The sequence below is a fragment of the Dasypus novemcinctus genome, chromosome 6, assembly GCF_030445035.2.
Source record: "Dasypus novemcinctus isolate mDasNov1 chromosome 6, mDasNov1.1.hap2, whole genome shotgun sequence".
Classification (NCBI taxonomy): domain Eukaryota; kingdom Metazoa; phylum Chordata; class Mammalia; order Cingulata; family Dasypodidae; genus Dasypus; species Dasypus novemcinctus.
Genome location: NC_080678.1, coordinates 89,772,925 through 89,787,803, shown reverse-complemented (window position 1 = coordinate 89,787,803; position 14,879 = coordinate 89,772,925). Strand labels below are relative to the sequence as shown.

Genomic DNA, 14,879 nt, shown 5'->3' with positions numbered 1-14,879 from the left:
TGACTGCTACTTATATGTCAAAATTGAAACTTCTGATTTAAAGTACTTCTTTAACTTCACCTTAAGAACAGAAGCCATTTAACCCAACTCCATGGGCAAAAAAAAGCTGCTGGAGGGTTAGACGTTCCTTTCTTTTGTTCTTCATCTGAATACCATCTAATCAAACAAGGCCACTGAAGAATTGAAAATGGGGACTCCAATGGATACTGTAAACCAGTGTTCACAGGAGCATTGTTCACAACAGCCAAAAAGTGGAAATGAGCCAATGCCCCTCAATGGAGAGACCAGCAAAGCGTGGTCCAGCCATACAATGGAATATTATTCAGCCATAAAAAGGAAGGAAGTTCTGACACATGCTACACATGGATGAACCTTGAAGACATCATGTTGAGTGAAATAAGCCAGACACAAAAGGACAAATATTGTATGATTCCACTTATATGAAATACCTAGAATAAGCAAATTTGTAGCAAAAGAAAATAGAATAGTGGTCACCAGGGGCTAGGGAGTGGGTGGGGCATTGGGGAGTTATTGCTTAATGGGGATAGAGTTTCTGTTTTGAGTGATAAAAAAAGTTTTAGTGCAACGAATGTCTGATGATGGAGGAGGTTGTTATTACGGGTGGAGGAGTGGGGTGAGGGGGTTGGGGGTATATGGGGACCTCATTTTTTAAAATGTAACATTAAAAAAAAAAGACAAAAAATGTTTTAGGAATGAAAGGTGATGATGGTAGCACAACACTGTAAAAGTCATTAATGCCACAGAACTGTATACTTAAAAATGGTTAACAGGGCAAATTTTATGTTTTATACACATGCCCATGCGCACACACACATACACACACACACCTATTACCATAATTTTTTTTAACCCAAAATCAAACAAAGCCAGTATGGACACTTTTCAGGTTGCTGCCATTTTCAAATTCTTAAAGGAAGAACATCAAATGCCCACCAACAAAACCTGAGCCCCCCGGGAGAATGGTCAGGGAAGGAAATGTGGTCGTCTCCAGGTGGCAGGGGTTGGGTTTTCTTTTAATGCCTTCCTGTAGTGCCTGAATGTTCTACAATGAACATAAAATCCATTAAAATTCAGGACAAATATGTAAAACACTGAAGTTGAAAAGAAAATCTCACAAAGAAAAAAGCTTTGCGGTTGAATCTAAGAAATTGATTTCTTTTGCAAGACTGATGCAAACGGTTGACCTCTCCTGTGACTCCTGATGGGGGCACCCTAACTATATTCTTCAAGAATCTTCCTGGTGGTAACACAACATTTTAAGTGTAATTAGCAGCACTGAATTATATATTTGAATGTGGTAAAAGGGGAAATTTTTATGTTAATAGAGTTTTTTAAAAAATGTATTTCTCATTAATAAATTAATATCCCCCCCCCAAAAAAAAGAATCTTCTCACCTAATTGGCAGTGTCTCCCCTAATCTATGGGAGAAATGACTATAATTCACGGACAGCTAAGCAATTCCTCTAAGCCTGTTAGGAAAGAGGTCCCCCATGCACAAAGGAGAAAAACAATACATAAATCTGCCAGCTAATGTTAGTCATAAAAATCCCCAGCACATGGATAAGCCCTTTCATCCTCGAAATCCTTCCCCCATGCCTCTGAACCTCAACTCTGAGTTCTCCATTTGATTATCATCAGACACCCACCTTTTCCACTTCCAAAGCCACAGAGGATCCACTTTCCAAAGCCACGTAAAGGGGAAACAAGATTAATGCAGCAACTCCTCCCTAAGAGGAGTGAAAAGTTCCTGTCTTCATATCATAAGCACACAAAGAAGATCCCCACCAAGCCCTAAAACTCTGCCCTCTGGCCTACAGGGCCACACAGAGGCCCCATGCTCTCAATTAGACAGAACTTCTCACTTGAAAAGCTAAATTTTTCCTAAAGTGAAGTCACTCTGCCCACTGGTCTTTATATAATACTTCACTCCTTGGCAGTGAGGTCATTTTACATGATTTATTCATTAAGACAAAGGTGAAGGGACAAAACCCAAAATCCACCCAATTATATATTTATCCAACCTCTAACTCCCAGGAGACAAATTCTGTTTTTCTTCTTGTGAACATCTCCCCTCTACCCTCTGCCCTCTTTCAAGTTCTCCTCCTGGTTTCCTTTCTTTCCTTTTTTTTTGCCTGGTCTCCTTCTGTTCAGCAGGATGGGGTGAATGGGAGCAGCAGTAGATAGAAATTGAAGGGAAGAGGAGATAAGGTGGGCAGTTGGGGAAGGAAGAGCCTTTGATTCCAGGGAACAGCTATATTAAATTGATGCAAAACAGGCTCAAGACTCTTACCTTTTCTCTCTCCTTTGGGCTCAAAAGGGCCAATACCCAGAACACAGAGTCCAACTCAGACTTCTTGATGAAGGACCCACGCAGTCCACATGGAGTCTTTGCATGGCCCCCAAATTACATCTGCTCTTAACCAAGCCCTGTGCGAAACCGTGAAGGAAACTAAACCCGGAGGCACAGCGCACGCATCACAGATGAAGGAACAGACTCAGGGTCCAAAAACAGCCAGAACATTGTATGTCCTCCCATGGCCCACTGGCTGGAACGCGGGAGAGTGTGGGCTATGGTGTGGACCATTGACCATGAGGTGCAGAGGTGCTCAGAGATGTATTCACCAGATGCAATGAACGTCTCATGATGACGGAGGAGATTGTTGCTGTGGGGGGGAGGGATATATGGGGGATATATGGGGACCTCATATTTTCTGAATGTAATAAAATAATTAATTAATTAATTAAAAAAAAAAAAGCAGCCAGAGAGCCCGACAGGACCAAACAGATCACAGAGGGCAAACTATGATAACCAACAGGCAGGAGCGGGTCGCTTTCCAAAGTCTGCGTAAAGGGGGAGGGGGAACCCTTCTGCAGGAGGAGCATGGGGAAGCCCTGGAGAGGAAATGAAAGTGAACAGCCAGAGCTTAAAGCCATCCTTTGCCTCAACAACACTGTCCACATCTAAACTCCAACCAGCTGGGGGCCTTCCAGAACCGGATTCCAAACATGACAGCTATCCTCAACCAGGACCTGTCCTGTGTGTTCCAGAGACAGACCAGAGGCAGAGAGGGCCAGTGCTGTGCAGAGAAAGCATTTTCTATTCTTTCTAAAGTGGATTTGTCTAAGAAATGTTGGCCTGAGGAGAGCCACACATTCCCCTGCCCTCTGGTAAAGGTGCAGGATGGCTGCAGCGCTGGCAAGAAGTAGGACCTGCAGCCCTAAAGTGCCCTTGTATTGCCATCATGTCACAGTTTTTCTGTGCTTCAGAACATGTAAATCAAGCCCCTGTTTTTTGTCCACTAACCTGCAAACTTCAGCCCCTCTGCTCCTCTCCTGGACTGGGCTGGAGCCCTGAACCTAACCAGCCACTCTCCACCCCTCCCATTTCTAAGAGGGGAGAAAGAGCAAGGCCAAGACAAGGAACAGAAAAGGAAAATAAGCCCTGTTCTGGAACTTTCCACTTGAAATCTAGGTATAGGCACCCCAGTCTTTACATCCCAGTAGGTAACCTGCCTTCAAATCATATGCAAAGATGCAGACCAGTCACTGATCAGCTTCACACAGTTAGAAGTGGCCCTGGGAAGTGTGTTACTAGAAATCCCTGCCTTAAAAATGCTTTGTGAATGGCATCACAAACACCAGACTTTGGCAGTCAATGGATGGAAATGAACTGCACTTCAAGCCACAAATCTAAAATTCTATCAGCCTTCAAAAAAAAAAAAATATATATATATATATATACCCAGCCACCCCTCCCCCAAAATAAAAGCTGAACTCTGATAATGGGGAGATTAATTCAACATTTCCCCTAATTACTTCTTCTCCACTCCTTCCTCAGATCTAAGTATTTCCCCTTATTGTGCTAGAAACCAAAATTAAATGACAGTGAGTTCCCAAGAAAGCCCTCCAGAATGAGGACCACTAAGGAAGAGGGAAAATAAAGGAAAGAAGAGAGAGATGGAAGAGAAGAAGGAAGGAAAACAGGCTTTCCTCTTTATTATCTTTGAAATACCAAGAGTCGGTGGGATTTGGATCCCTAAAATAACCTGGGAGGAGGCAAATGAAGCAGCATAAAGTCTAGACAATGAGATGTTTTAAACAAGTTTGTTTTAGGCCATGCCAAAAAGCATTCTTCAAACAGGTCTGATAGGGACAAGGTTCTCAGGTCGGGTATGACAAGGTTACATATATCCATCCGGGGCCTGGAGTGCCAATGACATTTTCAAATTGGCAATCAGACCCAATGCCCTAAAGACAATTGCCAAATAATGCCCCCCCCAAAAAAAGCAAATTCCCCTTGCAGTAGCTACTCTTTGAAGCTGCCCTTCTGTGTTCTGCCTGACTCACCTACCTCAGAAGCAACTATCCCCCAGCCTGACAAATTCCTTATTATCCACTGGACAGAGCCAGGAGTGGCATGAATTATTAAAATCCAGGAATGAATCAAACATCGTTCTATCATCAAGTCAAGTCCATCCCTCTCACCCAGAATTTCTCCATTGCTTCTAACAACCTATCCCCGAAAAGCAAGGCTGACTTTGCGCCCACCTCCCTCCCACTCAGGCCAGCTAACCACTAGGGAAAGTTCCCTCCTAGCGTGTGTTTGTATTTGATGACTCAGTTCCTGCCCTCGAGGAGTCAGCAGTCAACTCAGGGATCACACAAATCCATACCACACAAAAAAATAACTTTTTCCTGGCCAAGGAAACATCCTATCGAGCAGACAGCAGAAGGTACTGGGTTTTAATGATTTTTCCCAAAAAACCTGGCCCCTAGCATAGTTCCTGGCACATAATATGCAATTAAACCAAAATGAACAGTAATAAGAACGGTAAGGTTTCTTTGGGGACCTGGTATGTGCTGAAATTCACATGGCTTAAGTTTGTCCCGGAGTCTCCCCTTTGACAATGGAACAGCACAGAAAGTGCATCTCAAGGAAAAAGTCCTTGGCAGTATGAGCTGTGCAACCCCACTCTGGTGAGGAGAGGAGCCATCTTCAGTTTTATCTGCTGGATTTCCTGAGAAGTGCAATGAGGGGTACCACCCATCACCATGGATGACCAGGGCTTGAGCCTAGTCCTTCGCAGCAGAATCCTCGAGTCTGGGGATGCCCACCCAGGTCCCTGCGGAAAGCTGGGCTTGCAGTTTTGCCATCACCAACTTCAAAAGCTCCTGAGGGCGTGGCCCCCCACTGGCTCCCTGGAGCACCACCACTGTGAGCCCTGGCCACACGGCTTGCCTTTCATTTTGCAAGATGGTGGTTTGGCTGAGATGCCATGCTGGCCTTCAAAAAGCCTCACCCCATGCACCATGACCAACTGGCACCAGGGACAGCCTGTGCTCTGATGGACAAGGCACAGACGAGACTGTGTACTTCTCCAGAATGCTCCAACCCAGCCCCAACCCAGCCGTGCCCATGGGTTCCCTGGGGGGCAGGTGCCAGAGAAGTCCAGAGTGAGCAACAAGCACTCAGCCCAAACCCCAGAACGCTGGAGAAGCCAGAGCAGTCTTCACTACCTGCCTGTCCTGACATGGCGAACCTGCCTCCTCACGCCCCTTCCCACTTTGTCTGCTGAAGAGCTAGGGGTTTCCATATTTTACAAAAGGCCGGGCTTCAGAGATGGGCCACCTGGAGGCTGAGGAATGGGCCAGGTCCTGGCTGGTCAAGGAAGCATGGTCTGCGTGGCATCAGCTTCGCCTGGGTCTTGTTAGGGGTGCAGAATCTCAAGCCCCACCCCAGCTCCCCTGAATTCCAGTCTGCATTCTTCCAGCTCCACAGGGGATCTGTGTACAAATGATGGTTTCAGAGGGCCTGGACCAGATGCTCCCTCAAGCCCTTGGAGGCTGAGATCCCATATCCCCGACTGAACCTGCCTGGCCATTTTGCCCAAAAGGGCCAGGCACTTCTGCCTCTGCATGTGGCCCCTGAGTTCCCCTCTCTGCGTGCCTCGGGCCCAGGTTACCCTCTCAAGAGGCACTTCAAAGAAGGAGGTGCTTTTGATCTGCTCTGCTGCACGCAGAAAGGCTGTGGAATGGCCGAGGTCCTGCAGGGAGGCCTGGCTGGCCCGACATCTCCGTGGGGACGAGCATCCTCCAGAGGGCCTGTGGCACAAATGCAGCCCTTGTCACCAGAACCACAGCAGTACGCTCCAGGGCTCTGAAGCCCCAGGAAACCTGTGTTGGCTGCTGCGATTCACTGAGCAGTGCAGCCATTGCCGGTCGGAGTGGGGCCACCCTCACTGAGAAGGAGGCCCTGGTGGCAGAACCCAACACCAACCTGACTGCTTTGACACCAGGTTTCTCACTGCGGTCAAAGAAAGGGAGCTTCAGAGCAGACACTTACTCCATCCAATGAAGAAAGCAGCGAGGCAGAGACAAAGCCCACTTAGCCTAGCCCTTGGAATCCTGCCCCCCAGGCCAAGCGGTGGGCCAGCTCTTCCCTGCATCCCGCTGCATGTTTGAGCAAGGCCACTGGGCACCCAGAAGCAGAGGCAGTCCAAGGCTTGCAAACAAGGCCATGGGTCACCACTGTCCCCCTAGGAAATGCTGTAAAATAGGGTTAATAAGTGTGCCTATCTCATAGGGTTGTGCTCGATGATGATCCCCAATGTGCAGATAAGGAAACGGAGGCACAAAGTCAAGTCCCTGCTCAAGGTCACAAGGTTGACTCTTGGTCACTGCACAGGCCAGCTTTGACACCCAGGCGAGGTGCTCAAAGCGAGCACATTCAAGAGCAGTCTCACCCGTTTCTCTACAGGTAGGATTCTCCAAGCCTGCCGTGTGAATCTCCAAGACAGGAGCTCAGGCAGGCTCCATGACTCCCATTTTTCCCCCCACAGGGTAACTTCAAGGACAAGGGCTCCCCAGAACACACTTTGGGAAATGCTGCTCTAGAGGCTGTCAAGGAAGAGCTGCTCCAGGCAGAGACGGCCCTGGCCAGGAGACTGCTGTGTGACTGAGGAATCACGACTCTGAGCTCTGGCCCTGGAGTAAAGGGATGGCAGCTGGGGAGTGACACCAGGCAGCCACATACCCACTGCTAAACACCACTTGTGCTAGGCTGAGAGTTCCCGGACCCCCACATTGTCAGGGCTCCCCCATTGACTTCACACTGTCCTCATCCTCGCAGACTTCCACGGCTGACCTTGACCAATCTTCCTGTCTTACAATGGCCAAGAGCCATGAGCCCAAATCTCAGTCTGATCCTAACTAGTCATATGACCCAGACCTCGAGACTTCAAGGTTTAAATAAATTCTATTTATTCTAGTCTTGTGCCCTTCAAACGCTGTAAGCTCAGTGGATCAAAGAGTAAATGAACTCAACAATTTGGGAAGCTGAGGTAGCTCCCACTTTCAGAGGCCCGTTAAGTGCCAGGCATTTGCTGCATGCTGAATATTATTGTCACTCCTTTAGGAGTCCTATAAGATTATTGCCACTCCTCATAAATATCCAACAAAGTGGGCATCATGATGCCATTTTTACAGATGAAGAAATCAAGGCTTGGGATGGATGCCAGGCAAAGATGCTCCACTATGTGTGATACCCACAATTTGACCTTGGGTCTGTCTGTTTGCAGAGTCACTACTAAAGTGTATTTCTATAAAGAGGGTGAGGAATGAGAAGCCAAGGTTCTCAGACCAAGGGAAGGCCAGCTGAAACTCACCAGTGACTGGGAGCTCGGAACGTCTCCAAGGCCACCCCAAGGGATCTGATCACAAGGGGTACCTGAAGGTGGGCCAGTGGCAGCCAATCCCCGAGAAGGGACAAGGCACCAGGGCAAATCTGGAATCAAGAGTCCCCAGGGTCTGAAACTCCAACCCTGGCTGAATGCATCAAGCCAGACCCAGGATAATTACTAAGCCATGATGGGATGTGATATAAAAATTAGTCAGGTGCCTGAGAGAGGAAACACGTGGCTTTCTCAGTCAGCCATGGAGATGATCCCCCAGTAATTCACTACATGCAGACCATCCCTGCGTAAGCCCAAGCTTTTGCAGGAAGGACAGCTCAACTGAGAGCCAGAAAGTGTGCCCAGTCACATGTGGGGCACTCAGCAAACTCCATCAGGAAGCTGGACCTTAAGCCTCATTTTCCCTACACATTTAAAGAGAAGCAGAGTGCATGCTGGAAGAAGAGTAGAGGATGAGAATAAAGACACATACACACTCCAAGGCTGAATTCCTCAAGGAATTGAAAGGGGATCGCAAAACACATTCTGAGTTAGATACTTTTCTCATAGTTCCTTCAACTTTCCTTTCTCCTACATGGAATCAGAAAGCAGGAAAGGACATTACGACTCACAGAATTCAATCCCCACATTTCATACTCAAGCAGAGAGAGAACAGTGAGGTTAAATGACAGCTGCAAAGTCGCAGCCTTGTTCAGGCTGCCTGTCTAGTTCCCTTGTCACTCCAGCCTGCTTCTGGACCTCAAAACATCACAGCCAGGTGAACAGAGAGTTCTGACAAAACTCAAAGGAAGAAAAAGCAATACTGTGAAAAAACACAGCGAAGAACACACTACTGGAATGTTCCCAACGGGGGGAGGCATTAGTTTTCTACTTTATTCTCCAAAAAACAATAAGCCACATACAGTTCTGTTTAAAAGAGTAAAGTCATTCATCATTTAAGATTCAGCAGCCAGACTAATAATAAGATGTCCCACGACCCACTTCTACCATCTCAGGTTCTGTATTTTGTGTGTTTTTAAAAAAAGTTGTAGGTTTACAGAAAAATCACACAAAAGTGCAGAGTTTCCATATACTCCCCCTCAAAATGCACAGTTTTGCATTTGTTGCCTGTTATTAATGCTTTGTATGAGGGTGGTATCTTTGTTACAACGGAGGCAACAATGTTGTTACAATTAAACTATTAACTGTAGTCCACAATTTAAACATTAGGGTTCACTGTTTGTATTGTACACTTCTATAAGGCTTTTTATTTTTATTTTGGTAGCACATATACAACCTAAAATTTGCCCCTTTCAACCCTATTCAAACACACGACTCAGCAGTATTACTTACATTCACAACGTTGTGCTCCCATCACCCCATCCACTACAGAAACCTTCCCACTACCCCAAACAGAAACTCTGTACCAATTAAGGACTACTTCCCCATTTCCTACCCCCTCTCCAGCCCCATGTAACTTGTATTCTAGTTTGTGACTCTATGAATTCGCACACTCTAATTACTTCATATTAGTGAGATCATACAATATTTGTCCTTCTGATAAAAAAGATCAGAGAACAAATCCTGGGGATTCCAGAGCTCTCTTCTGAAACTCATCTCCCATGGAATTTCAGATGCTAAGAAGGCCTGCCTTCCTTAGAGCCCACCTCTTGGTCAAGCATCAGGGGGCTGAAGGAGGCGAGGGTCAACACAGCTGAGTGACAGGAGAATTCTGGGGAAATGTAACCTAGGTTTACTTGGGAAACCTGGCACTAAAAGAATTATTCTAAACTATAGCCAAATGCAGTGCTCTCTACCAAGTCTAGACCACAACCGCCAAACACCTGGAAAGCAAAAAGGATGAAGAGCAAAAAAAGACAAGATTGTGGCAAAAATACATTCTTTCAGGGTAGGAAGAAAAGTTAATAAAAGGCCTAAGTTGTGACTGGCTATAATGAGCTGGCTACACATGGTTTAACTGAGCAGACTGAGGGCCAGGTAGAAAAGATTCTGGGAGTATTTTCTAATGGAATGGCATCAAAAGTGACCTGATGTCCTTCGACATTGACCTCACATCTTGCCAACTGACACTGCGATGTCTTAGGATGATTCTTTGTATAGCCTCTGGCTATGTCAACTCAGCAGGTCTTGGAGCTATAAAACATAGCCAGATATTTAGGAATTGTTTTTCCTAACAGTGACTGCCAAAAACCTATTTTCTTGAGAAAACGGACATAAGTTATGCTTGGTCATCATTTAGGAAAGAGATTCTTTCTGTGAACTATCTGATTTGCATTTCATCCTAAGCACTGCACTGGCGTTTATGTACCCACAGAATAAAAATATTTTAGAAGCCATGTTAAAAACCCCTGGATCACAAAAACACCAAAACTTCTTTTTCCTCATTGAAAAAAGTATTCATTTTCATCAAAACTGCCCATGCCTGAAAGAAAGAGGGCTATTTTTAAAGGTTCACCAAAATCCCTCCATCTGGGAAACATTTCTAGTAGGGACAACCAGGACTCCCCAAGGGCAATCACGGCATCTCAGGAAAGGAAAAGAGGCTCCGCAGAAGGTGGGAGAGAGAGAGCACGTGCACAAGAAGCCCTACGAAGCCGCGAGCTGGTAGGGCGCCTCCGGCTCACTGCCAGGATCTGGCTCAATCGGAGGGCTTCTCTGGAAGCTGGGAGGTTTCCCCCTAGGCAAGAAGGAGGAACCTCTCTCCCTGCTGACTGGCCAGCCCCTGGAGGTATCCGGAGAAGAGGGAGGAAGAGGGGGTGGTGGGGGTGGAGTGATGGCTTTTCTTTTTCTCTTATTTCCAACACACCAGTATTTTCCAAAACACAAATGTGCTGCCACAAAACACAGCTGAGATCCACCACCCAACACGATGTATAATTAATGATGAGGAGAGAGCGCTTCAGTTCCCCCTTGTGTTTTCAGAGCCAGCCTTCACCCATACCCCCAGCTTCCGAACTGCTTTCGCTTGGCAACCAAAGAGGCTGCTGCGCCGCGGGAAGTTGGAGAGGGTCCTCGGATAAACTACACACTAGAAAAGGTGTGAAAATGAGGGACATGGATCTCTGTCTACCTCCCACTTTTCCCTTGATATACCTTCCATGCAAAAAATTTTAACGCTGTGAAGTTCCCTAGGATGGAAATTACACCCCCACACACGTGCGTGCAAAAAAGCACTCTTTTTTTCCCCAGTCCTTAATTTTTCTTTCCACAGTTTTCTATCAAGCCTCCACCCCCCTCCGCGCCCCTCACCTCCAGCTGGCGGGAACCTCTAGACCAGACCACAGACCAGCCAATCAGCCTAGTAACCACACATCCAAGGTGCAGCGCGCCTGGGTGCTGGTGGGCGTCTCTGCGCCAGGAATAGCTTCAGCCCACATCCAGCCACCTCAAAAGCGCCCGGGGAAGAGGATCGGCGTGAAACCGCCGCCTCGGCCCATTCGAAAGCGGACCTCCCGTTCCCGCTCCAACTTGGCGCTGCTGCCAGCCTGTCTGGGGACCCAAAGGGGGTGGCCTGGGGGTAGGAAGACAGAGGCCGAGGACGTGGGGTGAGGGGTATTTTCCAAGTGAATATCTAAGGGATGGAGAGGGAGGTAACATCAGATCTGTGACCTCGCCGCATTCCTAGGGTGGCAGCCGCACGGGATGCTCCAAAACTGGGGTGGATCTCCCCAACTTTCCTTCGCCCTCCCCTCCCGCAAAACCTCCCCCCGCGTTCCTCCCCCGTGATTCCTCAGTCCCAAAGATGTTCTCCCTATCCCAAAGAATCCCCCCCTCCTTCTAACCCCACGAACTCATCTTCCCAACAGACTCCTCAAGTGCGGGCTGATGTGCTCCCCCTCGCCCACGCGAGGAGCCGAGCCGCTGCAGGTGAGCCGCACGGAACACGCACCAGCCGCCCCCAGCTTTCTCTGTCCTCGCGGGGCTGGCGCTCCCTACCCCGCACCACCTCACCCGGGCGGCGCGCGTCCCCCACCCGCGGGCCCGGCCGCTGCCGCAAACGACCCTGCAATAAAAAAAAAGGGGACAGGATTGGGCGTCCGCGCCCTGGAGCGCACCGATTGGGGGGTAACTCCTCACCCCGCGGCGCGCCACCCGCTGCCCCATCCCGAGGGCGCAGGGAGAGCGGAGACAACGGAAGGCAGCGAGGGGAAGGCAGGCGGGGAGGGAGGGAGGCGCGGCGGTGTGCGGAGCGAGGAGGTGGGCTGTGGAGGACCCCGAGAGGCGGCGGGGCCGGCGCGGGGGCGGGCGCCTGGGGCGCGTGTTACCTTCGTCTTGCCCCCGCAGTGGCAGCAAACGGTCCACAGGTACTTGAGCGTCCGCCAGAGCAAGATGATGAAGAGGCCCCCGAAGAAAGTCACCATGGAGGAGGCCAGGAAAGCCCACCACATGCGTTGGCCCCGGCTGTCGCACGGCACCTCCATGGTCACCGGAATGATGAGCGCATCCATCTTGGGCTCGTGGACCGAGGACGAGGAGGAAGAGGAGGAGGAAGAAGAGGAGGAGGAAGAAGAAGAGGAGGAGGAGGCGTCTAGGCTGAGATGGTTCGCGTGGATATTGCTGCTCATTCTAAGACTGCTGCCTCCGCCGCCGCCGCCACCATTTGCCATAGCTAGCAACGGGCAGCCGGCGCAGGGGCTCGGGGGAGCTCCTCCCGCCGCCAGCGCCACCCCGAGCACCCATCAACAGCCATATTGTGCTACTGCCGCCGCCGCCGCGGAGCGCGGGGAGGGGGCGGGGAGACGCCTGGGCTCTGGACGCTGTGCGCGACCTGGCGGGGTGCGCGGAGATATATACAGCGAGCCGCCGCCGCCCACCCTCCCCCCCGTTCGCCGGTCCGCCCGCCCGGGGCGGGGGGGGATGGAGCGCGCGGGCGGCTCCCCCTCCCCGGGCCCGCGCCCGGCTCGCCAGGGGCTGCGCTGGCTCCGGGCGCCCGAGAGAGAGGGCACTCCGCGGGCCGCCCGCGCCCGGGGTCCGCGCCGCCCGCCCGCCGTGGTCCACGAGTGTGCGCTGCGCTCCGCCGGGGACCCGCCTCCCGCGCCGCGCGCCTCCCGCGCCGCTAAAGAGCCGCTCTTCCTGATGAGGCGGGAACTCGTTAATAATGTCTAATCAGCCCCCTCCTCCCCGGACGCCCCCGCCGCCCCCTCCGGGGGCTGAGCTCAGCTCGCGCCTCCGCCCCCTGTGCGCCCTGGGCCGCGGCAGGTTCACCGCGTCCGCTGCCGGGCCGCTGCCGCCGCCTAGCCCATCCTCCCGGGATCCCTGAGCCGCCGAGCGCCCGCGGCCTCCGCTCGTTCTTCCTCCTCGCCCGCGGCTCCTCCTAGTCCCCATCCTCTCCGCCCGAGCCTCTTCGGCGCGCGCCCTGCGCTCCCCGCAGCCGCCAGCAGCAGCAGCTGCAGCAACTGGAGCGGGCGCGGGCTCAGGCCACCCTAGGTGGGAGGGGAGGCGGCTCGCCGCGCTGCTCGCCTCGGCTCGGCGCTGGGCAGGGGGCGGGCAGGCCCCTTGAGAGCGGCCCCGCAGCGCCCGCGGTCCCCCAAGCGCAGGGCAGAGCGCCCCTGGCGCGGGACCGGGCGCCTCTCTCCAGGGCGCTGCGCCCCCAGCTGAGCGCCCTGGGAGACTCGGGGAGGACCGAGCGGCGCCCGGGGCAGGCCGAGGTCCCCCAAAGAGCCCCATTCAACTGAATTCCACAGTCTGCGCGCCCCCGGGCCCTCGGGCTTCGGGAGTGAGGAGGACCGTTCTCCAGGATCCACACACCGACCGATCTCCAGTGTGCTCTTGTCCCTCTTACTAGGTGCCCCAGGGTCCCGTGCTTGGTCTGGAGGCAGGGCCAACAGCGGATGTTTTTCTGCCTTTACATCAGTAAACGATAGAGGTTGCCTAAAGGGGAGGGGGCAAGAGAGGACCAGGAGGGACCTGGCCTCAGGCAAGGTGCGCGCCCCAGTAAGCACGGGACGCGTGCGACTCAGGGAAGGGGTGCTCCAGGCGCCGTGAGGGCGCACCTTTCCCCATTTAGAGGCTTCCCTCCTCCCCACTTAAAGCTGAGGGCGTGTGACCTCGTCAAGCAGCCTCTATCCCTTTCCTAGCGTGGGGATTGCCCTTCCTCGACACCGACCCTCACCCTACAAGCGGGCCACAAGTTCTCTCCTGTGCTAATTCCGAGGAAGATGATCTCCGCCTCCCCTCAGTGCCCGCAGTGCTTCACGCCCAGAGCTTGCAGCGCGTTAGTTTCAGCCTGCTTGGAACCCTCAGGCTCCTTGTGGTGTGAAGACCCACGTTACGTCCCTAACGGCACAGGCTGGTGGAGTGTCTGGCTGAGTGAGATCAGCTGGGATCAGCCCCTCCCTTGCCCTGGGAGATCGTTGGAGGCAGGGAAGGTGACTCCGGGCAGAGAGACCGATGGCAGGGATGTTTTTATTTTTTATTTACTTATTTTTTATTTTTTGACATACCGGGGCCAGGTATTGAAACCTGGACCTCATACATGGGAGGCCGACGCTCAACCACCGAGCCACATCGGCTCCCTATTTATTTATGTATTTGCTTTTGCAGAATACTTTTACTGAGCTCGGGGGTCAGTCATTACAGTGATTAGAAAGGAGGCAAGGGCAAAGCGGGAAACGGGCTGACTTGAGTATTTGGTGCTCAAAAAGCAGTATGCATGAGGGAGCTCAGAATAGTATTTTCCAGAAAGTGAAACTGTCTGAGACACCCCTCTTTGTCACCCAGATGGTACCTCCAGCCCCATCCTCCGTGTTCAGCACCCACTCTGAACACATCCCCCCCACGCTGGTCTCACTCATGAACGGGTTCTGGGTGGTCTCCGGCACTGGGGTGGGGGAGCTTGCTGGGGGGTTCTGCAAGAAGGGTGAGCACTGAGGCCGCTTTATTTCTCAGCCTTCTAAATGGCTGCACTTGTTGCCTTTGTGCCTCAGCATATGCCAAGAAAGTTAAGGACTTCCCTTCAATGAAGTCTAAGAAGTGAAATTTAAAAGGAAGACACCCTTAACCTAAAAAGAGCATCAAAGGGGAGCACCGTCTCCCCACTGGGAAATGAAACCTCCAGAAAGGATTCCCTCCCACACAAAACTGAGCATCTGCAAACCGCTGTTACCCTCCCTGGCCTCCCCACGCATCCCCCTACAACCTGGATTCCCCTGGAGCGCCGGTCCAGGA

General features: G+C 51.4%; 1 protein-coding gene across 2 annotated transcripts in view; it reads right to left on the bottom strand.

The window, feature by feature from the left end:
• Positions 1-12,475, bottom strand: part of LOC101438772 (calcium-activated potassium channel subunit alpha-1-like) — a 100,164-nt gene extending 87,689 nt beyond the window's left edge. The window contains exon 1 of one of the 2 annotated variants that reach the window (XM_058299160.1): positions 11,978-12,475. In XM_058299160.1, coding sequence (XP_058155143.1) covers positions 11,978-12,319 — 342 coding nt within the window. In that variant the 5' untranslated portion in view covers positions 12,320-12,475. The remainder of the gene's footprint in view (positions 1-11,977) is intronic. The other variant, XM_071215890.1, reaches the window with a different exon arrangement.
• Positions 12,476-14,879: the final 2,404 nt, after the last annotated feature.